This window comes from Episyrphus balteatus, chromosome 3 (assembly GCF_945859705.1).
Source record: "Episyrphus balteatus chromosome 3, idEpiBalt1.1, whole genome shotgun sequence".
Lineage (NCBI taxonomy): Eukaryota > Metazoa > Arthropoda > Insecta > Diptera > Syrphidae > Episyrphus > Episyrphus balteatus.
In genome coordinates, this window is record NC_079136.1 from 84615094 (window position 1) to 84639430 (window position 24337).

The 24337-nt window shown below is 30.0% G+C and overlaps 2 protein-coding genes and 1 long non-coding RNA gene across 3 annotated transcripts in view; 1 reads left to right on the forward strand and 2 right to left on the reverse strand.

The window, feature by feature from the left end:
- Nucleotides 1-21948, forward strand: part of LOC129915809 (uncharacterized) — a 31330-nt gene extending 9382 nt beyond the window's left edge. Inside the window, exons 3-20 of the mRNA XM_055995496.1 lie at nucleotides 4460-4687; nucleotides 4748-5058; nucleotides 5213-5739; nucleotides 5816-5950; nucleotides 10491-10663; nucleotides 10722-10939; nucleotides 10994-11213; nucleotides 11277-11505; nucleotides 11568-11781; nucleotides 11844-12129; nucleotides 12183-12298; nucleotides 14265-14391; nucleotides 14469-14684; nucleotides 20445-20588; nucleotides 20673-20849; nucleotides 20926-21175; nucleotides 21232-21568; nucleotides 21637-21948. Coding sequence (XP_055851471.1) covers nucleotides 4460-4687; nucleotides 4748-5058; nucleotides 5213-5739; nucleotides 5816-5950; nucleotides 10491-10663; nucleotides 10722-10939; nucleotides 10994-11213; nucleotides 11277-11505; nucleotides 11568-11781; nucleotides 11844-12129; nucleotides 12183-12298; nucleotides 14265-14391; nucleotides 14469-14684; nucleotides 20445-20588; nucleotides 20673-20849; nucleotides 20926-21175; nucleotides 21232-21568; nucleotides 21637-21814 — 4086 coding nt within the window. The 3' untranslated portion in view covers nucleotides 21815-21948. The remainder of the gene's footprint in view (nucleotides 1-4459; nucleotides 4688-4747; nucleotides 5059-5212; nucleotides 5740-5815; nucleotides 5951-10490; nucleotides 10664-10721; nucleotides 10940-10993; nucleotides 11214-11276; nucleotides 11506-11567; nucleotides 11782-11843; nucleotides 12130-12182; nucleotides 12299-14264; nucleotides 14392-14468; nucleotides 14685-20444; nucleotides 20589-20672; nucleotides 20850-20925; nucleotides 21176-21231; nucleotides 21569-21636) is intronic.
- Nucleotides 10139-12533, reverse strand: LOC129915820 (uncharacterized). The gene is made up of 3 exons (XR_008772374.1): nucleotides 12351-12533; nucleotides 12051-12228; nucleotides 10139-10358 (listed from the first exon to the last, which is right to left on the reverse strand). It is a non-coding gene; the product is annotated as an uncharacterized LOC129915820 (long non-coding RNA).
- On the reverse strand, nucleotides 14946-16739 carry LOC129915811 (arginine kinase). The gene is made up of 5 exons (XM_055995498.1): nucleotides 16590-16739; nucleotides 16282-16532; nucleotides 15738-16212; nucleotides 15406-15670; nucleotides 14946-15344 (listed from the first exon to the last, which is right to left on the reverse strand). Exons 1-5 carry the CDS (start codon nucleotides 16596-16598, stop codon nucleotides 14980-14982), a joined length of 1365 nt encoding a protein of 454 aa, XP_055851473.1. The 5' UTR covers nucleotides 16599-16739; the 3' UTR covers nucleotides 14946-14979.
- Nucleotides 21949-24337: the final 2389 nt, after the last annotated feature.

The window sequence follows — 24337 nt, forward strand, 5'->3', positions numbered from 1 at the left end:
AGTTGAGTGTTATTTATTCATTACAACGAAACTAATACTGCTGTTCAAAAGTGCCCCTTCCATGTCCAAAGCTGCCCCATACATGGAGCACTTTTGAACGTAAGAGCCTATATTGGTTAAACATCAAAATGTAATATAAATATTTCGTCTAACTAACCAAATGTTATTTGAAATCGAAGTTCAATGTTACTGTTCAATGTTAGTAAACTTTACAGATCAAGAAAAGGAACATATTTCGTTCAAGCAGCTGCGAAAGGAAAAAGTGTTCAAATGTTCCCCCACTCTCCCCTACTTAAAAATGTAGAGTATTGGTGCTTGAAATTTTGCAAATAAGAGTACATGAGTCCCATTGTACCGGAACTTGTACATGACATAGCTGAGAACTGCATAATTTAAAATACAAATATGTCAACTAGGACATATACACGTTACATGTTAGTCTTTTAGAGGTATTTAAAAAAAAATAAAAAAAGACAAAGAACCAATCAGCAATAGAAAACTGATCAATGTTTTAAAATTATTACTTTTTGCAACAAAACGTTATCAGCGAATTAACCATATTTCATTATTTTAATAAGGTAATACCAATATAACAGTTTGAATGTTTTATATTACATACTTACATAAGTTTCTAATATAAAATGCACATGAAAGGTCACAAAATAAAAAACCTAAATAATTAAATAGCATAAAATGACTAAAAGCAATAATTGATTAAAAACAAAACTTTTTTTGCCACTATCAATCAATTCATTATCAATTTGCATATAAAATACAAACACAGTTAGAGACTAGTGTTTAGCATTGCTCCTTTATTGCCCTCTTCTATCAGTGGCACAGTAATTTATTATAGTGTCAGCAGCTCTTCATAAAAAAAAAAAATGAAAAACATATGAAAATTCCGCAATTGAACAAGTGTCAATCAAATTAACCTCTCATTTTATGAATGAACTGTTTTGACGGATCGTCACTAAACATCTGTTGTTAATCTGTATATTCATGCCGTATATTGCCGGTTTTACTCAGATAAGTAGGTTTTCATTATCGTTTTTTTTTTTGTGTTGGCGAGGAACGAGGAACGATATTCATTATCAACTCAATTGTGTATTAGTATTAGTATTAGTATGTTTTGGTCCAGCTGATTAATTAAAATGTACGTCATTGTTTTTGTTTGTCATCATTCATCAACTTCTTTAATTGTAGGAGTATTAGATTATTATAGTAGTATGGGAAATGATATCATGGATTTCTTGTGGTAAACTTTGTATACAAAAAAAAGTCTTGTGCATTGCAATAATCTATTTGTAATAATACAAACAAATTTCTATTGAAAGTGTGTAGAGCACTGTTGGAAGACATGCGTAAGTGGTTAACTTTTCTCCAACCAATTTATTTTTTTACTTATTAGAAAATTAAATTCAGAGCTTTTAAAAGATGTTGAAAATATATAGTTTTGGTAACGAACCCAGACTTAATATTTTTTCTCAATATTTTTGTGGTTATGAAAACAAAATTACCCAAATAAATGTGGGATAATCCACGTGATCCATATAGATCATTAATTAACACGTATTACAACAACTACATGAGATCTTGCTTTTCATCAGGATCACGATTCGTGATCCTCATGGTCATGAAAAGCAAGATCACAATTCGTGATGCTGATGAAAAGCACGATCTCATGTTGTTGTTGTATAACGTGTTAATCAATAATCTATATGGATCAAGTGGGATAAAAAAAACGGCTATTGACTTAATCAAGTTCCTATAATATTTTCTGAACGTGACAAAAATCGCCCATATAACGTTTTAGAGTGCGTAATTGTCTAAGCGTCTAAGAGCATAGCCGTATTTAAGGGGGGGGTTACAGGGTTTAGCACCCCCGAAATTTTTTTAGAAAATCTTATGATGAGAGTTTAAACAAATACAACCCTAATACAAACTTGTGCATACCTACCTATACGTATATGCAGAACTTGATGGATTGCTTTTATATTTTAGTGATAAATCGAAAATCTCCATTAAAGTCCATTCCAATTTCGTAGCGGTTAAATTTCAAAAAGATTTGAACAAAATAAAATATATGAAAAAAGTATTTTCTTTTTTTATAAGAAGTACCTAAACTGATTTGAATGAAATTTTCAACCCTCTTATAAGTGGGAACCATAAGTCGTACTTACACAAAAATGGATAAACATAAATTTATTGTCTCTTCTTTTTAAGTATACAATTTGCTTTTGCTAAAAGAGCTCACTTTTGAAATAATCCGACATAAACACAAAAAAAATTGATTTTTTATTTTTTCTTGGGAATGTCATTCTTAAAGTTGTTTGTTAAATAATTTTTTTAGTCAAATTCAGATTCGTGCTCAACACCCCAGGGACTTGTTAAAGCTTGTGGTAACACAGCAAACTAGGCTGAATATAACCAAGAAACGAGAATGCAAAAAAAATTGTTCCTTCAGCCTAAATATTTAAACTTTCATTTTTAAACGTTATTGATAGTTTGGATTTAAATTTTTTTGTAGATCACGAAAACTGAATATTTTTGTAAAAGTTAACAACATTTTTTGAAATATTTTACTGAACTTCGGAAATAGGGGTTAAAAATTAGATTTTTCAAATTTAGACGTGATATACAACTTATTTAACAGTGACATTTAATAAAAAAAAAAAAAAAAAAAAAACAATTATTTGAGCTGAATTGAGTTAAATATTAAGCCAAGTATACATATGGACACTATAGAGGTGAAAAGAAAAAATTTTAGCTGCTGAAGATTTATCCTGTTATGGGTGCAGGTTTAATTTGTATCTTTAGAGAATACATTTTTGATCAAAGAGGTTTTGTATATTTTTATTAATGAAGCCTAGAACGCAGCTGAAGCGGAACGAACAATGTTTAAGTCTCCAAAATCGACAACGAAAATGCTAACGAAAAAATATATATTCTGTCAAAGTCAAAATAAAAAAATCCAAATTAAAAGTTAAAATAAAAAACCTAGAAAAAACATCAGAAAATAATTTCTAAAACAAAAAAAAAATGAATTAAAAGTGAAAAAACTGCTTTTGGAATCAAGAAAAATGCACAGGACAGTAAAAAGTAAGTAACAAATGAGTGAACACTCTCCAAATTTTCACTTAAACTGCGAACTGAAAAACGAAAAGCAAAACGAAATTTTTCGTTCAAGATGTATGGAAAATTTCGATTCGCTTTAGCTACGTACATATACCTACTAGGCTTTAATGTTCAAAACTTTTAATTAACAAAGAAATTTGTAAAAAATAATACAAGAATGTTGACTAAACATTAAATTCAAAACACAACGCGTTTTTGGAGTTTAAAAATTGTAAAAAATTTGGTTAATGAAATCTTGAACGAAATTAAATTTGTTTTGTTCTTGCTTTAAAACTTATTATCTGATGTTTTTTCTTGAATTTTTTTATTTGTACTTTAATTTTTTTTAATTTTCTATAATACCCGATAGTATTTTTTCGTTAACATGTTCGCTGTTGACTTTGGAGACTTCAAAATTTTTCGTTTCGCTTCAGCTGCGTACTAGGCTTTACTAATGTTTTTAACACCATTAAATCTTTTATTATGCAGCCTAAGAAAACTTTTAAGCCACTACCAAAATGTATTTATTTAATATTCAACATGTATGGATGTCAAAAATTTGTCATTGGACAAACAGCCTAAAATACAAGATCATCAATTTATAGTTATTTCTAAATATTTTTTACAAACCATCAGTGAGAGAAAAGTGCATTTGTCATTTAACTGCTGTTTAAACAATTGATTTTAAACTTCATCCTTTTATCTTTTTCACTTTTAATGCTTTAATAGAACATTGCTTTTTATTTCTTCAATGACTTTTGTTGTTATCTTAAATATCAGCAAATTAATCCAATCAACGAAGACTTAAAATTATAAAAAGAGGCTTATTGTTTTCAATAATAGAGGTTTACACCCAAAACAAAAATCTGGTAAAAAACATTTTTTGTTTGTTGCTTGATTTTCCGTTAGCAATTCTTGATTTTAACAATGCAGCCTGATATGTTTTTTAAAACAAAAAAAAAAACTACTTTCTTAGCATGGAAATACAAAAAGCTACGACTTAGGATAATTTTGTCAATAAGAATCCCTATATCCACATAAAATGTTCTTAAATATTTTGTTTTAATCAAAACTAACTGCAATCAACTAAAGCGATTTTAGTGGAATAAATATAACTATTCAATAATTTGCTTAATTTTCAAAATATTAAATATATGCCACCTACCACCAAAATATAAATCCAAATCTACAGGATGTTTTGCATTCATTTTTTCTTCGTGCGTTGCCTGAACTAAAGGCAATGAACACAAAAAAGAATAAATTATTGCATTTTGAATTTGTAATACAAAGTAATTTTGAACTATATAATTACCAATTGAAAACAAATTGTTTTAACATTTTTCAGCTTTCAATCGATGAAGTGCGACTCAATAATTCAGGTGAAAAGTTCCTACAAAACAAAGAAATGTATCCCCCATATAAACCGTTTAAAATCGTACTAACCAAAGAAGGAACTATATCGCATTTGCTGTTCAAAGACAACGATCCGATTTGGTCGACAAATTTGAAAAGAGCAATAGCATCTACGCTACAATTCCAAATGAAATCGGTTGGAGCTTTTGTTGTTGATGAGGTAACCAAAGGTAAAGCAGCAAGTAAACAATTCAAATTGTAACCAATTATCTCTGAACAGACGGGCATCCATGGCAAATGCTCCACTGAGTACTTTGTGTCCAACAAGACCAACTACATATCGATTCGAAAGACCCCCGAACTTAAAACTTGCACTCCGCACTCAGAGGCCGTACATATAACCCGCAGTAATGTGCCGCCGAACTTGTGCGAGTTCGATTTTCAAAAGAACGTTATAATTGGAAATGAAGCTGTCTATGGACTACTTCCACACAAGGATACCGAGTATTTTCTCAGTATGGCCCATGTAAGGGGCAATACTCTTATCCACACATTCGAGTCCACAGGCGAGGCACAATACATTAACTCAGAGTAAGAGATTCGCATTGATTAACCACCCTTCTTTCTATACACACCCCCCCTCAGAGTAATAGAATGTAAGTTGTTGAAAATGTTTTGTTTCCTTTTCGCCCCATCAACCTTGCACCACCACCACCCACTTGGCAACCATGCTCGCATTGTGCAGACTTCTGTTGAACTTCCTGAACGAAACCACCATCGACATTCCCATCGATATTGAAACAGCAATGGCAACGACTCCATCCGGACTAGAACTATTTCCATTGGATCCAAATGATCCAACTGGTGGCAGGCATCCGCAGATGCAGGAAGCATTAATAACCACTGCATCGGATATGCTTAATAGTCTGGCCGAGGGTCTGGAGAGTTCCGATTTGAAATTTGGCGAACCATACGACAGCACCCTGTCGGATATAATAAAAGTGCTCTCCCAAATGGATTACCAATCTCTGCAGAAGCTTTACACCGAAGTCGATATTGGAACATCGTACCGGCAAGAGACCATACGTAATATCTTCTATGAGATTATTCCTCGGATTGGTACAAAGGCTTCGGTGCTCTTAACAAGGGATCTGGTGATGGAAAAGCAAATCAAGTCAACTACTGCAGTGCAGTTGTTAGTGTCATTGCCATTCCATATTTTCGAGTTATCCAAGGATTTGGTAAAGGAATGTGAGGCTTTTCTAAGTTTAGGTGAGTCATTGCTTGACACTTCTAGTCTAGAGATATGTTAATGGTCAATTTAAAACAATTTTACTTTTTTTTATAGGTCCGGATCGTCCTGAAGTGCGACAAGCAGCTATTTTGAGTTTTGCTACATTGGTGCATAATGTGTTCGTGGGTAGAGGGATATCGAAGGACCTCTTCGATATGTTTGTCCAAAAATACTTCAATCTATTTCTTAGTAAGTAATTCCAAATAGGAATAAGAAGTATGAATATAGAAGTTAACATTTACCCTTTCGGACCCAGCGTTACTCTCATGTAACATATATTTAAAAATTCGTAAAAAATATTCCATTAAATAATTTTTTAGGTTTCGATGGCTTAATTGAAAGATAATAATGCCTAGTTACTTGATAAGTACAAAAATTTAGTCAAATATCATACTATTCATTTTTTTATCGAAAAAGGGACTGAAATTCACATCATAATTTTGAAAAAAAAGATATAAAAAATGTTAGTCCAGAAAGTGTTTTGTTTTTTGGCTTAGAAGAAGAAGCATATATTATTGTTCCATAAAAAATTATTTTCCCAGTTATCCTTGTCCGACTTTTTTCGGTGGTCATAGGCAGTGCATGTTAATTACATGTAAAATGAGAGTAACACATTAGTTTTGCTAGTTTTTATTTTGGAAAATAACTTTTTGCTATTCATATTTCTTAGTTGTGATGTTTTTGACGCCATAATACTGAAAAAATATTTTTTAATATCGATTTTCATAGCTTGAGTTCAAAAGGGTTAAACTCAGAATCATTTCCACGAACATGTTAATTCAAAATTCAAATTTTAATAAATTTGGAAGACAAAGTTGAGTAAATGGCACATAATTGGCCGATATTGGAAATTTAAGTAACACTGAGACTGTCCCATAACTCTCTGGCATTTTTAACATTTTTGAATTCGAAACTTTTAACAGTTACCCAATAAAAAAATACTCAGATTGTTTGAAGTCTTTTCATCATATTTACCCGTACCGACTTTATTTTCAATTTTGCAATTCGAAATATTGAAAATTTATAGATAGGTACTTTTGAATTACTTAACTTAAAAATACGTAAAATTATAAAAGTTAATAAAAAAAATTCGAAACTTCAGGATTAAAAGGAATTTGTTCTAACCAGTTTGAAATAACCGTCAATTTCATTAATATCTTTGTTTTGATGAAATTGACAGTAATTTTGTAATAGCTTAGTATTCTTTAAAATAATTATTCAATTTTTAGCATTCTTTAAAATATTAATTAGACCTGAACATATTGGCCAGCTTCTGCTTGTGTTTCCATGATTTTTTACAGTCTTACCAGTTTTTCAAGCAAAATACTATAAAACTACATGAGTAATATAAGTATGCATGTAATATTGAAAATTAAGCACGGGTTAATAACTACCTACAATGATAATGACTTAAAACTTTGAGAATATTTTTTTTTTAATTTAATTTAAACTCTACTTTCCATATAAACACCAGACACCAAAATTAAAAACATCCTTGAAATAGATTTAATCTCAAAACGAAAGATATCCTTTAATATTATCATATAACAAAGAGTTTTTAGATAAATAAATTGTGACAATCTTAAGAGCCAGTTTTTAAGTACAGTTCTCAAATAAGAATTTTCAATATTAAAAAAAAATAGCAATGCCGTTTTAAGAAACTGAAGATTCAATAAAATTCATCAACCCGTTTAAAAGAATTGATTTTTCCAAAAAAATAGTATTTTTAACATAGCCGTATTTAGGGGGGGGGGGGTTTGGGTGTTTAACCCCCCCCCGAAATTTTTTTTCAGAAAATCAAAAGATACCTATATATTATAAACATATACAAGTCTAATATGTGCAGCACTTAATGATTTGTTTTTGTATTTTAGTGATTTGATTACCTATATGAAAATCTCCCTTAAAATCACTACCAATTTTGCATCGTTGCAGAAGCTGTCGATGAAGTTTGTATAAAGGAAAACAAAAATTGTTTGGTCCATCACAAAGAGTTTTTATCTCTTTGACCATTTCCTTAAGCACTATGTTAACACCTTAAAATGCTCTTTTAAGAACCCTTTAAATACCACAAGTACTTATGCAGGGTTTTTGGTGCCGAGACTAAACTATGCTTTTTCAAAGTGTTTCGGTGGCCGAACTCGAATCCAAAGACGGACTTATTCGATCACATCTCGTTTTTGAAATATTACCCTTAAATCTATTTAAATCTTTCAGACATCTTTTCTACTGTCCGAGATATCTTCAGTTGCTTATTACCCACTTTTGTTCTATGTTAACCTTAAATCCAGTATGTAAGCGAAAATATGTGTATCGATTTATTCAGAGACTCTAGTGCCTACCAACGCTAGGAAATAACCTCGAAAACTGGTAAAAAGCGGGATTTTCGATTTTCTAACGGGAATATCTAAAAAACGCGATGTGATAGAATTTTTCTGAGTTCGGATTCGAGCTCAGCACATAAAAAACCTTTAGAAAAATATATCCAATCGAAAAGTTCTGTACCAATCGCTTTCAAATTTTGACACAATTCTTTTAGAAACTGTTACAAATTTAATTTAAAAAAAAATAAGTAAACGCTAAAAAATAACTTTGAAAACTGGTAAAAATCGGCATTTTCGATTTTCTAACGGGAATATCTCCAAAACGTGATGTGATAGAATTTTTCTGACTTCGGATTCGAGCTCAGCCTATAGAAAAGTATACCCTGGTTTCTGTAACAAAAACCTTGTTGACCAGTGTAATTAGCTCATGTCAAACAACTTGGATTATTTAAAATTTTGGTTTTTAAGTATTGCTAATTTCATTTAGAACTCAATAGATAGAATGTAAATGTCAATTTTCTGCTACAAAATTTCAGTGCAAGAAAAAGTCCATTTTTCAATGTTTTATATATTAAATTGTACGAAATAATTTTTTTTATAAAGCCTTAGAATGGTTAAAATTTGTTTCTTAAAAAAAATTTTCTTTCTCGCTAACGCTCGCAATTTATATCAACCAACTTATCACTCTTTGTACCTACAAAACTAGAGATGCCGCTGAATATTCGGCCATTTTTAAATTCGTTTACCGTAAGCAGGGCTTTTTTAAACTTTTAACTACGAATTCCTCTCCTAAAAAATACTTAAAAAGGATATTGGCAAATTTTTGCTTCTACACAGTTCAAATGACTATTTGATTTAGCGGGATTTAGAATCGACTGCAGTTACATATAGTTGATACAAAGTATTGTGATTTCTAAAAAAAAATTTGTTTGGTCTGAGCTAACCCCCTCCGAAATGAAATCCTAGCTACGGCTATGATTTTTAAATATTCAAAAAATTGTTATTTATTATTCAAAAAATTACAAAAGGAGGATGGGCATTTTCGTCATTTGGCGGCAACTAATAAAATTGTTTTAAGTGAAAGATATTTAACTAAGTAAAAACTGGTGCAGGGTCATAAGTATACACAAGCCAAGAGTCCATAATGGACTACTGACTCACTTGGGTGGGTTATAAGTCCACAAATCAATTATGGACTTACAACACACCCAAGGGTGTCAGAAACCCACAAAAAAGTGAGCCAGAACTCCATAATGTCGAAAAAGATATGGAAGGTGCTTAAGGAATATTAATTTGTAAATTGTAATTTTTTTTCAACAATATTTGTAAATTGATTTTTTAGTTTTTTTTTATAATTTTTTTTTGAAAATTTCATGTTTTTTTTCTTAACTGACTCGAGTTTTGTTTGCAAAGCTTATTGAAGTAATTTTCGAAAACTCGCACAAAGCAAAGAAGAACAAAATTAATTTTGTTCAAAAGACGATTAGTTTGGAGTCTCATAGTGATTATAGCCACTTATTTTGAAAACTATCTCGCAGACAAAGCGGGCTAGTTAATTTATCACATGGAGATTAAAAACAAATAAATCCCAATTAATTGGCGGAACACGAAGCGGAAACAAATTTGCTAGCATGAGAATCTATTTAAATTGCACAAGCCAAACGCGAAGCGGAAAAAAATTTTGCCCACGCGAGAATCAATTTTGAGGTGTGAAAATAAAAATTCGCCGTTTTTATTTAATAACTCAATTTTTACGCATTTTAACAAATATAACTTAGGACAGACTTATTCACAATGAAATGAAAAAAATTTCGTTGAAATCTATTGAGTCGTTTATAAGTTTTATGACAGGTACCATTACTAAGATTTAAAAAAATATTTCTTTTATTGGAAAATTACAACCTTACATTACACACACAAATTTTAGTTAAAATCGTTACAGTCATTTTTGAAAGACAAAATTGAGTTTGGGTCACTGTGGTGTATGCGTAGCATTTTTTTTTTTTTTTTTGTACAGAACAACTTGTTTTTCTAATCAAATAATGAAACAAAGTTAACAGTTGTATACCATTTCTAGATCATTAATATTTTAAAGTGTTTAGTCGCAATTTTACACATGAAGTGATCACCCAGGGGGAATTTTTAGGATTTGAGCCTTAGATGTACCAGATATTTATTAAAGGGCTTCAAGCCATTTAGCTTTAAGATTTTTTGCTCCCGTTGATTTTAACTTAATATTCTTAGTAGAAAGATTCCTCCAAATTTCTTGCTACCTGCAAGGAGAAATAGTTAAAAAAAAAAAAAATAGGAATATTAGTGCAAAGAGTGTCATACAAAATATTTGATGAATTGAAGATTAGTATTAATACACATAATATAACAAAATAAATATACATAATTTTCAGATGAACATGACTACGAAAATAAAATGCTGTACTTACAAGGTCTAAGTAACTTGCAACTTGGCAATGTTGCCAATTATTTAGATCCAATAGTTAATAATGAGGGTGAAGATGATGATATTAAATTTCTCGCTGCTTGGGCTACATTACCTTTGGCTACAACTCGTCCTGACAAGGTAGATATTTAAAAAAATATTTTAATATATATTTTTGTATCAAATAAAATTCCCTTAGATCTATGAAATTTACTGGCCAATTTTTGAGTCGAAAAATGCAACTCTTGAACTACGAGTGGCAGCTGTTACTTTACTACTTATTTCAAATCCAACTCCAGCTCGATTGATAAGTATTCATCGCATTATCCAAAGTGAAACATGTCGCCATATGATCAACTACTATCGAACAACAATTACAAGTATTTCAGAAACAACTTTTCCTTGTTATCAGCATTTGTAAGTTGCAAATTAAGAGTTAATTTTTTCAGTACTAACTTTATTCTTTTAAAGACGTCGTCTTCTCTCCTATATGCATCGTCACCTGCCACAAAAGCCTGAACCACGTTATTGGGTAACAGGAAACTATATTTTTGACTATCGTGACTCAAAGTTCGGAATTGGAGCTATGCTTCAAGCTTTCGTTGTTGGAGATCCCATATCAGACTTGCCTGTTGTTATGTATTTTAAATTTGACACAGAAGCTTTAGGAAAGTTTACAGGACAATTAGCGGTAAGTATTGCATTAATACTTCGATATAAAATAATTTCAATTAATCAAGCCCTATTTTTATAGCTTTACATAAAAGCTCGAGGACTTCCTGATGCAGTTATTGGAAGACTAATGAAACCTGAAGCAAATACAATAAAGTTTGCAGACCTTAAAACTATCTTAGAGCTTTTGAAAGCGCCTCGAATAGAAAGTAAGCCTCTTCACTTGGAATTAATTGTACAAATGGAAGGCAAGAGTGTTTTGTCTTTTTACCTGAATCAACAAAGCTACATGAACTTAAGCTATCAAGATTGTAATGCAGGATTTTGAATCTTCTATTAAACTAGATTAATAAAAAATATTCGTGTTTTCTAGTGATGAGCCGTTTAAGCTTCCTTATTGCAACTGATAGCCATATCAACATGCAGACTGTGCGATGGCCGTTCATGACAAAATATGCTGTTCCAACAGTCTTGGGAACAGCAGCTGATGTTTTATTGCAAACAACTGTTTTAACTTCCTTGCGAGGAAACATAACCCAACATACATTACCAGATGCTATTAAAAGGACACATCAAATTGATGCCAGGTAGCATGCCTACAATCTAATCTATACCTAATTAGGTTTTTTACATACCATCAATATTTCAGATACTCATCATATGCATCATGCCGTAGTCGAAGCTATAATCCATTTTTAAATTTGGATCATGAAATAAATCGTGAACAAGGATTTTTAATTTATATTCCATTTAATAATGACGTGGTCTTGAACATAACAAGTGTTTGTCTAAAATATTCATTCTCTAGACCGGAGAAGCTTACAAGTGGAATGTCTTTCAAATCAAGATCACTTACATCAACAAAAGGTTTCATCACGAAATCATCGATACAACCATTTGAAGAACTCATTTTGCCAGAAAGAAAACAAGGAGTGGTCTGTTATGTTTTTATTATATTTGATGCAGGTGAAATAATTTCCCCTTTTAGTTCCAGTTGTTCAAGTACGATTCGGATGATCTAGGTGTCTCCTTGGCTGTAAATACCAATCATAATGAACTTATTAAATATTGTGGAATGCTTCTTAAGTCGGAGTTTATGGAAAAGTATGTTTGACATATTATAGCATGTTTATAAAAGTATATATTTTTGAATTACCTTACATTTGAACTTATTTTACGTTTGATTACTAATATTTTTTTAACTTTTATGCGTTAAACATTTTTTTTTTTGCTAAATGTTGGCCTTTCTTCAGGAATCGTATCAAGTAAAACGTTTTTCTTTGTACTGTACCTGAGCGAGTTACATGAAATAGGGACAAATAAAATAAGACTAAATGTAAAATTTGGCTGAGTTCGGAATATATGTACATATGTTAAACTTTATTTCAATTTCCAAGGAAAAATTAAAATAAGCTTTAGATTTGGAAATAGAATGAAATAATTTTTTTTACAAAAAACTGATATTAATATCAAGGTTTTTGAAAGTTTTTTTTTGTATTTGATTTTGTAAATCTTCCAAAAAAGAGTGAATCTCAAATTTATTCCAAGTTTTCAAAACTAGCTTCCGCGCTAGAATCTAGAGATTCCCTTAAAAGTTGTTAGGATAAGTTCCTCAATCTCAGTGGTTTCACTGTTTTCGGGGCACAGACGACCACTTAAGTTTTGCCGATTTAAACAAAGTAATTTGGACAGAGAAAAGAGGCTCAAATTTCTGCCCCATCATACCTATCTTAACTTTATGTGTAGGTATTTTAATAAATGTTCTAAAAAAATTAAATTGTCTTAAAAAAAACAAAATATTTCTCTGAAGACAACAAGTGAAAACAATTGACATTATCTAAGCAAAAAGCTAGATGGGCGTGTAAAGTATTGAATTTAACTTCTTGACAACATCTTATATTAACGGTCTTTTTCTAAGACATTAAGAAATTCAAGCTAAGTTAATAATATTTAAAAATCCAAAATTTTTAGGTTGGGTTTCGTTGCCATTCAATTTAAATAGTAAATAAATGTCCCTTTTTTTCGGGGTTGTAAAAATATCAATTGAAAATCTGCATTAAAAAAATATTTATTGCAAATAAAAAAAATTTGCATTAAAAAAAATATTTATTGTTACTGAACAAATTTGGATTAAAAAAATTTTTTTATTGCAACTGAAAAATATATAATTTGAATTAAAAAAAAAATATTAATTGCAAGTAAAAAAATTTTTGTTATTGCAACTGAATTAAAATATTTTATTTTATTAAAACATTAAAATATTTTGCACAAAACAAATGTTCTGCACTGAAAAAAAATTCAATGCAAAATGTGTGGATTCATTTTTTTTAATATTCGTCGACTTTCTTACAATTTTGTACATTTGAACATATATGTTTAATATAAGCTATTTCAACTATAATATTAAACCTAATGTATGCTCAAATAGCCAATTTTTTTTTTTCAATGCAGGAAATTTTTTTTTTATAAAAATTTTTTTTTTTGATATATTTTTATTTTTCAATGCAAATATTTCTCAGTTGCAATAACATTTTTTTTAATGTAAATTTATTTTTATTTGCAATAAATATTTTTTTTCATGCAGTACAATTTTTTTTAATGAAGTTGCAATAAATATTTTTTTAATGCAAACATTTTTTATTTGCAATAAATATTTTTTTTTAATCTGTAATGGAAAAAAAATGCATTAAAAAAATATATTTTTAGAATCCTGCTTGTTTTAGATCTATAAAAACATATTAAGTTCCCTAAAACAAAATCTCTTAAGGATTATTTAGTGTGCAGAAAAAAAACACATTTTATATCAAAAAAGTTTGTTGTGCTACAAATATTTCTTACCGACCCGACTATTTGTTCGGCCGACTGACTGTGCCGTTAGGAAAGTCTACATTAAATTGTTCTTGGTCTCTTTATGTAAAGGTATTTCATAATAAAATAAATCTTTCACAACTTCAGATTCCCTATTAAACTATGTACATAAAAAAGCAGGGCATCAGTGGCGTATACGCAACATCAGTCAATTCATTTCGTATACATATATGTAATTATTTTTTTGTTATTTTAATTTCAGTGGTTTTTCACGTAGCAGCATTATTAACATACTTATGCATGTTTTTGGAGTTGCTCAATTGAGTTCAATTCATTTGGGACACGACCGAAATTTTTCATTGTTAGTAACAAATGAAAAAAGCACCAAAGTAAGAAATTATAAAAAAAAAAAAAAACAATTCTTTCAATTCCAATTAATTTTGCATAAATGTTTGTCTCATCAAAGATCGAAGGATGCTTTTGCAATACACAAATCATAAATGGAGATGATAACGTTGGGCAACATTTTGATTTTACCATGATTCACACTGATGATGTATCAAATGATATCTTGCATAAATGGAATACAACAATGGACTTTAAGCAATCCACTAAAACAAAGTGGTATAATGTTATTGGCAATATTGAACGTACTACCGGATCAGATGATAACGGATGGAAGGTATAAAATATTTTATATAGATAAAAAAAAAAATTTTAAAGGAGTAGTAGGAATAAAAACCTGCGTTTTCCAAAGCTGTTTTTGGTACTAAATTTTAAAGGCTCTTTAGGCCAATTTCCGAATCGAAATCAGGATCCATATATTAACTCTTTGATAAATTGAATAGAATTTTTCCGACCCCCTTAGAACTTTCATAAATTCAGTTTTTTACAAATTGACAAGACTTTGTTATTTTAAAATCAAAAAGTTTTAGTTTTTTTTTTTCAAAAAACATTTAAATTTAAATTTATTTTCTCTATTCATTTAATTCCTCATCTTCTTCGGCTTTAATAAGTTCTGCTATACCATCATGCAACATTTTAACCAATTCAAATTCGGTGTGTCCCAACCGACGTTTATTCGAAATATCCATTATACCATCTTCGATTTCAGTATGTTCACCACCTGTTCCACGAATTTGTAAATTCAATTGATCCATCAAACTTGTCAATCTTTCCATATTTTTTGCCATCAATGGTAATTTAATGTGCACTGATGCACGTAGAGTTGTACCCAAATTAGTAGGACAAGCTGTCAAAAATCCGTAACGGTCGTGATGAGAAAAATTCAAACGTTCTTCTAATGCTCTTAATCCTTTCACCATACGATGATAAACATCACCTATAAAATTGATTTTTTTAACTTTCAATTCAATGGTCGTCGATAATGTAAAATTCTTCACCTATATCACCATTAGGAGTCATTGATATAATTCGCATATGATCCTCCTCATTAACCCAAACTAAAAATGTTTCGGCAGGATTGTGAAATATGCCACGGCCTGTTGGCCAAAAACGATAGCAACCAGCCGTTGACAAAAACTCATCACCTTTTCGAAACAATATCCTACGATTAACCATTTCAGCTTGAGTATCTACATCTATATCCTTTAACGATAAATAAACTCCAGCATGTTCCTCATCCAAGGACTCAACTGCTTCAATAATCTAAAAATACAAAATTTCAAGGTTTCCTTAAAAGTTTGTTAGCATCACTTTGTACACAAACTCATACCTTTTGTTCGATTTCTACCAATTGACCTTCTGTCAACTTGGGAAAGAACGGATATTCCACCAAATTACGAGCAATACGAATTCTTGTTGAAACAATGTACTTGTGATCCGGATCGAGGTTTTCGATTTCATCTATATCACCCCAATCCGAGTCCTTCTGCAAGCGTTCCTCGCTCGCATTTTCTGACTGTCCATGGTAATCCACTATTATGGGATCAAATAGACTCCGATAGACATCATAGGATGCTATATCGGCAGCATACACACCAACCGCCGATGCATGGTGCTCGAATCCGGATTTTAAACAATCGAGTAGGTTTGCCTCGACAGGTCCTGGAGTGAAGGTCTTCTTTAACTCATCGCAAATCTCTTTTGTTAGGTGTTTTCGCAACAAGGAATCAACACATTCCTCGTCTTCCATTAGTGATTTAAATCCTTCATCTATTTTGATGGCTATCTCATCGGGAGTTAGCTTTCTATAAGACAATGGAAAATACGAGTAAATATGGGTCATGAAAAGAGAAAGATTGAAAATTGAATATTACACTTTCAATTTCATCCTTTCTAATTCTTGTTCTAGCCGATTAATTGTTCGATTGGCTTCTTCCACTTCAACCTTTAAGGCGTCATACATAGCATCATCTGGACACGACTCACACATGTATTTGCGGACAAATCGGATGGCATCGTTTGGTTTATTTTGTTCTTCGTAGAGTTTTATTAGGGACTTGCTTAGTGCATCAACCACACCACTTCTCTCCAAGTATTTTCGAAATTGGGTTCTTTTAGCTTCCAGCTGAGATAGAGGCAATACAAAAATTAAATGCAATTAGAATATTAAATCAAGACTCACAGATGTCATATTATTCTTTATTTTATATTTATTTAAATTTTTTTTCTACACTGGATTTAAATGGTTAATAGTTTTGTTTTTGACCAAAATATTTGCTTGTATATTTTTAGTTGTTTTGTTTTTTCTATTTGGAATATAATTTCGATCAAACAAATTTTTAAAGTGAACGTTGCTAGGATCGTTGAAAATTCAAGATTTTGTTTGGATGTAAGTGGTTATGGAAACACTTTATAAATTGACCATTTGAAAACATTTTTTTTGGTTGCATTGTATATTGTATTGTACATGATATTTCTAAGTTTGAGCCAGGGTTGTAAAAAATGAGGCGTTATATTTGGAAGTGGTTAGTCCACGTAAAAAAACATTATAGGCTATTGATTATGTCGAAAAAAACAGGGCAATAAGGAACTAAGACGTTCACGGGTTTTTATTGCAGGAATCGTTCAATGGGTTATAAAAGAACATAAAACCGCAGAGTGCTATTAAATGAGAGGGTGGAAACTGAAGATAGGGGTGTAAAAGCCCCCTTTTTGGTTTTTTCAATATATCTCGTAAACCGAGCAAAATTTTAGTATATTGCTCTCAAAACTTTTTGTAGAGAATTGAATTTCCTATTAGAATAATGTTTTTTAAAAATTGAAAAAAAAAATTTCCATACCAAAATAGTCGAAACAATCATAAAAAAATATCAAAAAAATCGATTTTTTGAGTTTTTTTGCTTTTTTAGTTGTACATTTTTTTTGGGTTGAGATAGACATAAACATTGCTGCAAAGAAAAAAAGAAGATTAAATTTCCTTCAAAACCCTGTACTCACTAATTTTTTTCATTGAAAATTAACCGAAGTATGGCCATTTTAATTTATCTTTTTTTCGCATTTTTAGTTTTACTCAAGTAAAACAGAAACATTTGAGGGGAAAGTACGATAACTTAAGCACCAAGAACTGATAATGAGATTTTGTAGAGGGGTTAAATACAATCATTGTTTACTATGGGAGGGGGGGTCTATGTCCCCCAGTTTTGGAAGGAGGGGCAATTTTCTAAAAAAAATACTTAAAATAAAAAAAAAAATATTAAAAAACCACGGCAACACTCACAGTTTTGATTGATACTTTTTTCAAAAGCTAGAATTATAAACTTAATATTAATTTTAAAATGAAGTTATTTTAATCAATTGTTTTTGAAATACCCGATTTCAAAGTCAAAACTTGTGAAAAAAAGTTTAAAAAGCACATTGAGTACAATTTTCACAAAGACTGTGGACTTCAATACGAAATTGATCGACAAAGTAAACTGCCTTAATTGATTTCTTATCAAATCATGAAAATCATAATGTTCCTATGCCTTCTACTTTTTGAGAAAATTGAAAAATAGACAAAATACTTTCATTATTGGAATCACTCGTTTGTTTCAAAAACAATTGATTAAAATAAATTCATTTTAAAATTAATATTAAGTTTATAATTCTAGCTTTTGAAAAAAGTATCAATCAAAACTGTGAGTGTTGCCGTGGTTTTTTAATAATTTTTTTTTATTTTAAGTATTTTTTTTAGAAAATTGCCCCTCCTTCCAAAACTGGGGGACATAGACCCCCCCTCCCATAGTAAACAATGATTGTATTTAACCCCTCTACAAAATCTCATTATCAGTTCTTGGTGCTTAAGTTATCGTACTTTCCCCTCAAATGTTTCTGTTTTACTTGAGTAAAACTAAAAATGCGAAAAAAAGATAAATTAAAATGGCCATACTTCGGTTAATTTTCAATGAAAAAAAATAGTGAGTACAGGGTTTTGAAGGAAATTTAATCTTCTTTTTTTCTTTGGAGCAATGTTTATGTCTATCTCAACCCAAAAAAAATGTACAACTAAAAAAGCAAAAAAACTCAAAAAATCGATTTTTTTGATATTTTTTTTATGATTGTTTCGACTATTTTGGTATGGAAATTTTTTTTTTCAATTTTTAAAAAACATTATTCTAATAGGAAATTTAATTCTCTACAAAAAGTTTTAAGAGCAATATACTAAAATTTTGCTCGGTTTACGAGATATATTGAAAAAACCAAAAAGGGGGCTTTTACACCCCTATCTTCAGTTTCCACCCTCTCATTTAATAGCACTCTGCGGTTTTATGTTCTTTTATAACCCGTTGAACAATTCCTGCAATAAAAACCCGTGAACGTCTTAGTTCCTTTCTAAATGACATAATCAATAGCCTATTAATTTGACATTCAAATTAGCCGCAACAAAAATGAATCACTTTTCTAACCGAAATACTCCTCTCATATTAAAGCGAAAAATCGATTTAATTGTTGATTTTGATTGAATAAATTAATAATTTTTGAAAAGAATGCAAAATGTGACTTATACCACTTTCAAATATAACGACTAAAATAATTTGTTTAATTCATTTTCCGCCTTCCGTTACAAAAAAGAAAATATTTATTGCAAATTCCACTTTAATAAGAGTATTTTATGCACTAAAAATTAGATGTAAAAAAATACGTATTAGCAAATTGCAAACACAAACATTTTGAATAAAAAAAAATTGCATTCAAAATAAATTTTTATTACAAATTGAGAAATTTTTGCATTAAAAAAATGTTATTGCAAAAAACAAATACCTACTTTGAAATAAATAAAATTTCAATGAAATTTTCTTAATTGTAATTCAATATAAGTTCAAGTGACCTCAACTCCAAAAATTAATAAAGCGTTTCGCCCAGGTACGACAGTGGGCTCGTCATCACTCCACTTAAAATAAAAATAATTTTAATAATTTTTTATTATTTTTGTTATTTTTTTCTTCGTTATTTTCTTAAGTGTGCATTTAATATTTTTTCCATATTATTTTTTGAAAAAAGTCAAAATTAGAAAAAAAGTCCACGAATATTATGTAACAAATATTTAACGCAGGGATTCAGAATTGAAATTTTTTTAATACAAAATATTTTTATTCGCAATAACAATTTTTTTTTTAATTTTATTTGCAATAACATTTTTTTAATGCAAACAATTTTCATTTTGCAATATAATTTTATTTTATTGATTTTTTAAACTTATTTTAATATATTTTTGTAATGAAACGCTATTTATTGTTTTTTATTGGACTCATAACTAATGCGAAAAGTTATTTTTTGCGAAGATGTTTAATTTGTTTTGCAAAATGTTGAAGTTCTTGGATCAAAAAAAAAAAAAATGAAGGATGTTTCTACACAAATTAGGACTTACATATATAGTGTTATGCCCGTCGTACACCTAGCGCTCAACGCATTCAACGCAAATTTAAAACCTTAAATTCTAATCGATGGTGCTTTCAATTATATTCAAACAACAAGTTTTTGACAGTTGGAGATAGCTGCTAAACGAACAAATTAAAAAGTATATGTATAGTGGCGTCGTTTTTTTATAATTTATTTGTTAAATTCGCGTTGAGTGCGTTGAACGCTAGGTGTACGACGGGCATTATGTTCAAATTTGAGTTTCTTACTTTGTAACCGCTTTGTTTAATTGTGACATATTTTATAAACAAACTTTTTGTAAAAAAAATCTTTAAAGTCGTAGCTATGAGGGTAACTTATGCAAAGTAGCAGATTATATAATTTTTAAAGTCATTAAATGGTCATTAAAGTTCATTGAATTTCTTTAGAGAAATATAGAAAAAATGTTCCACAAACGCCATAGTGACCGGTTTAAACATTAAAAATTAAATACAATTTTAAAAAGCAGTTGACCTTTATTTTATATTTGTCTAGCTTTTATAACAATTTTACTATGTTTTGTTTATATCCTTTTTCATCCTGCTCTCATTGAAGGATCTCATTTTGAAAAATAATACTTTTTTTCTTTTTGTATTTTCAGGCTTGTTTAAACTTTACATACTCACCATTAGTTTTCACAAAACGGCCACATACACTCGATGGCAAAGTTATATTTGGCAAATCATCAGGAGAACAATCTTGTCCAAATGATACATCGACAGTCATTATGATTGCCACTGCAGGAGTAAGTCTAATTATTACAACTTAAAAAAAAATAATTATATTTTAAAAGAGTAAAGCTAATATTTGACTTTAAACATTATTGTAGCCTTCGGAACATGCACATCAATATTTCTTAAATGACACTGAACTCATCGATACGAATTATTGTCCGAAAGAAGTTCTTAAATTCAGCCCAATACCAACATCGAAGTATTGCAAACGTATCAATTTTGAAAACTTTACCTCCATTACTCGATATGGTATCGATTTGAAGTTTTCTGAGGTTGGTTTTATTTTTTTATAACCACAAAAAAAAAAAATAATAACTTAAACCTATAAATTGTTATTCTTTTTAATAGATGCCGGAATGGTTTGCACTCTGGTCGAATCGTTTAGATCACCTTGTTTCTGCTCTTTCCAGCAAGAAAGTGGAACGATTGAATCTCGATAAGGAACTTGATGTTTCTATAAAAACTCCCAATGATAACTTCCAGCTCATAATTGGTGTCAATAATGTAACATGGAGTACCTATGACATTCCACTTCTCCAGAAATTGGACTCAAAATACGATATTTCTGAACAGCTTTCATATGACACTGGACTTAAAAGTAATTTCAAACCCCGTTTAAGGTTTATGAATATGAGTAACTTTTTTCGAATTTAGGATCTTGTTCCATTATAAACGGAATGGTTAACACTTTTGATGATCATCCGCTCAATTTAAGCGATTACTTCCAGCGAAATGGATCTTGTACGACGCTCCTTGCTGCAGATTGTTCTACTCAGCCAAAGATGGCAATCTTCCTTATTCCACCAATGGATGCAGAGCAATCCAATTTTGGCTTGAAAATTCATTTTGGCGAAAACTTTTTGACATTCAACCCTCAGACAAATGTATCTACTCAAGGTCCAGTTTACATAGGACTCAACAATACGTACAAAGTGGATGTTAGACCAAGTCCATTCCATTATCCAGCTGATAAAAAGGACTTTGAATTTAGGTAAGAATTTCATCTTTTAACCTTCACCCGTAAAACTTATTCAATCTTTTTCTTATGTGATCTTTTAGAGTTGGAGTTAATGAACAAAATATTTTGAACATCGAACATAATTCCATGAAGTCAACTATACAGTTTGACATGAATAATCTTCTTAACTTGGAAATATATGGAGTTTTTAAAAGTAAAATATGTGGTTTATGTAGCAAGCCTTTAAATCGGATGCCTGGCTATACAATTTGTGCTTAGAATTGCACTTTTTCTGGACGATTTATTCTTAATCAATAATAAATAAATTTTAATATTTTATTTTAAAATTAAATTAAAAACAATTTAAGTAACTATAGCATGATAATGTTGTATAAAAATATATATCATACCATTGTGGTATTTTTCAAGTTGTATGTACATAAAATTAATGTAAAGCAAATAATGTAATTGCTACAGATCTTTTTCCGTTAAAAAAAAAGGAAAAGAATTTTTTTTTAATAAAGATAAATAAATGCTTTTTAAACTTAATAGGTTATATTAAACTTGTTTTTTGGATAAAGAAAGTAATTTTATGTGAGTAATATAACATTAAACACGCAAAAACCTCATATTAATTTTAATAACAGGGTTTCGCCAAATGTTATAGTGAATTTTTTTTTTCGCACAAATGACAATTTGAATCGAAACGCTTTTGGATCAAACTAATGACAGACTTTAGTAGAATCAAAACTTGCGCAGATTTTAGAACTAGATTTGGATTTTTTTTCTTTTTTTGACTTAGTCCGTTTCAGCTGTGAGACCTCCATAAACCGTCGGCACAAAGCCAAAATCGCGAATCTGCATTTTTGGACATTTTCATTTTAATGCTTTATTTATTTTATCTATTCACCGCGTCGCACACAGGTAAATTTTCCCAAAAACATGGCCAAAATTATTTTTTGTGTTTATTCAATTTATTATTGCATGATTATATCAAAATAAGATAATTTCCATAAAATTCACCATTTTTAAGTAAATTTACACGAAAATTCACAAAAAAGAAGCAAAAAATGAAAAAAGTCGTTTTTTTTTACTTTACGCCATAGGGTTTCTTTCATTTGATATTTAATAATACAATATTTATACATTCAATAGATTGAAAAAAACAGTTGAACAGTCGTTATTATAAATGAATAAATAATGCATAAATAAATATATACATAAATAAACATGAGTGTGAGTTTGTATGTGTGTATATCATTCAATGACTTGTGAGTTGTGAAACTGTAACTATAAGTCTGCTTGCTCGATCTCTAATTCTATTAGAAACTGAAGTATTTCAGAGGGAAACGCATTTTTTGTTTTAGGATTTAGTTTTCTCAAACCACTTATTAATGGGTCAGAAGAGACCAAGAGATTATAAAACACATCTTCCATATTTTGCTGCCTCGAAAATTTTCTTGGGAAACTTTCTCGAAACGCTTTATATCTTTGTTTCGTGATTCTTGGGCTTCTTCGCCGAGCTGTCCAATGAATGAATAAATTTTATTGAGGCTTAAGTTTGGATACATATGGTTATTATGAAACTAAGTTAATTTTCCTTCAACAACTATTGAAAGTGCTTCTTCTGCTGTATATGGAATAATTTTCTGGTCAATTTTTTTTCAAAGCTTTTGATATTTTTCAGCACGTGAAGGAGTTGAAAATATTATATTTTTCATTACATTTGATGGACAAGTTTCCCTTTTTCTCGCAGTTGCATGGCGCAGCATAGCTTAATTCTTCGGCATTATAGTTAGAACGTAAATCTTCTGTTTTACGTCTCTTTGACCGTTCGCTTAGGTCTGAAAAATCTATTTGAGGCCGTCCAACAAAGCCATGGGCTCAGCATGGAAACGATATTTCATATTGCAACCAATTTTTATTTTGTTTTAAGAAGGTGTTGTTATTTCTGGAGGCACTCAGCCATCTTCTTCTATGTTCATATATGCAAAATCAAAATCCGTTAAATTTTTCTCTATTTGCTCCGAAATTTCAATATTTCAACCTTTGGTACCAAAAAAATTAATTTTTTCTGTAATGTCACGTGACGAACAGCTTTTTAAAAATTCAGAAAGCTTATTTCTTGAAAGAAAAATGAAAGTTAATTACGATCCTGTGTCAAAAAAGAAAAATCTAATTAAAAAAAAAAAAAATCACAGTCCCCAACACCTTTTGAAGCCAATATTATAAAAAGTCGCAAAAAACCGCAATGTTTTAGGATTGTTTCCCATAAAGGAAACATTTAACTATTTTTCAACACTATTTTCAGTACAGAAAAACGCAAATCAACTTAACTTTTTCATTATCAAAGAAAAAAAATTTGTTTGTTTTTACTGCTCAAACACATTATCTTAAAAAGCTTTAAAATTTACTTTAGACTTAAAATTTTGCATTATCTTTGTCATTATCTTTTTTTAACATACCACTAGCAACAGAATCCATGTTAATTATTTTAAAAATCGCAAAAAAAAATTAAATAAAAAATAAAGCAAACTACTTCTTATAAGAAACCAACCTTGCTACTGCACTCGTTAATTTAAATGTTCTACTTTGAAAGCATCTACTGATTAAACAGTTACAATTTGCATCGCATGATCAATCAGGTTCTAAGCTTATGTTATTTGTAAACAACTTGGCATTAAAAAAAAACAACAAATCGCAAATTTTTTTTTTGTAGTTTTGGCCATGAATTTGGGAAAATTTACCTGTGTGCGTCGATCCCAATCCCCTATCTGTTGCCCAGGAGCTTAAACTATCAAT

Coding starts and splice junctions, on each gene's coding strand:
- LOC129915811 (XM_055995498.1), bottom strand. Junction 16,213..16,281: donor GAAAGGATGAAATTGAAAGT/GTAATATTCAAT, acceptor ATTGTCTTATAG/AAAGCTAACTCCCGATGAGA. Junction 15,671..15,737: donor TGGTAGAAATCGAACAAAAG/GTATGAGTTTGT, acceptor TTGTATTTTTAG/ATTATTGAAGCAGTTGAGTC.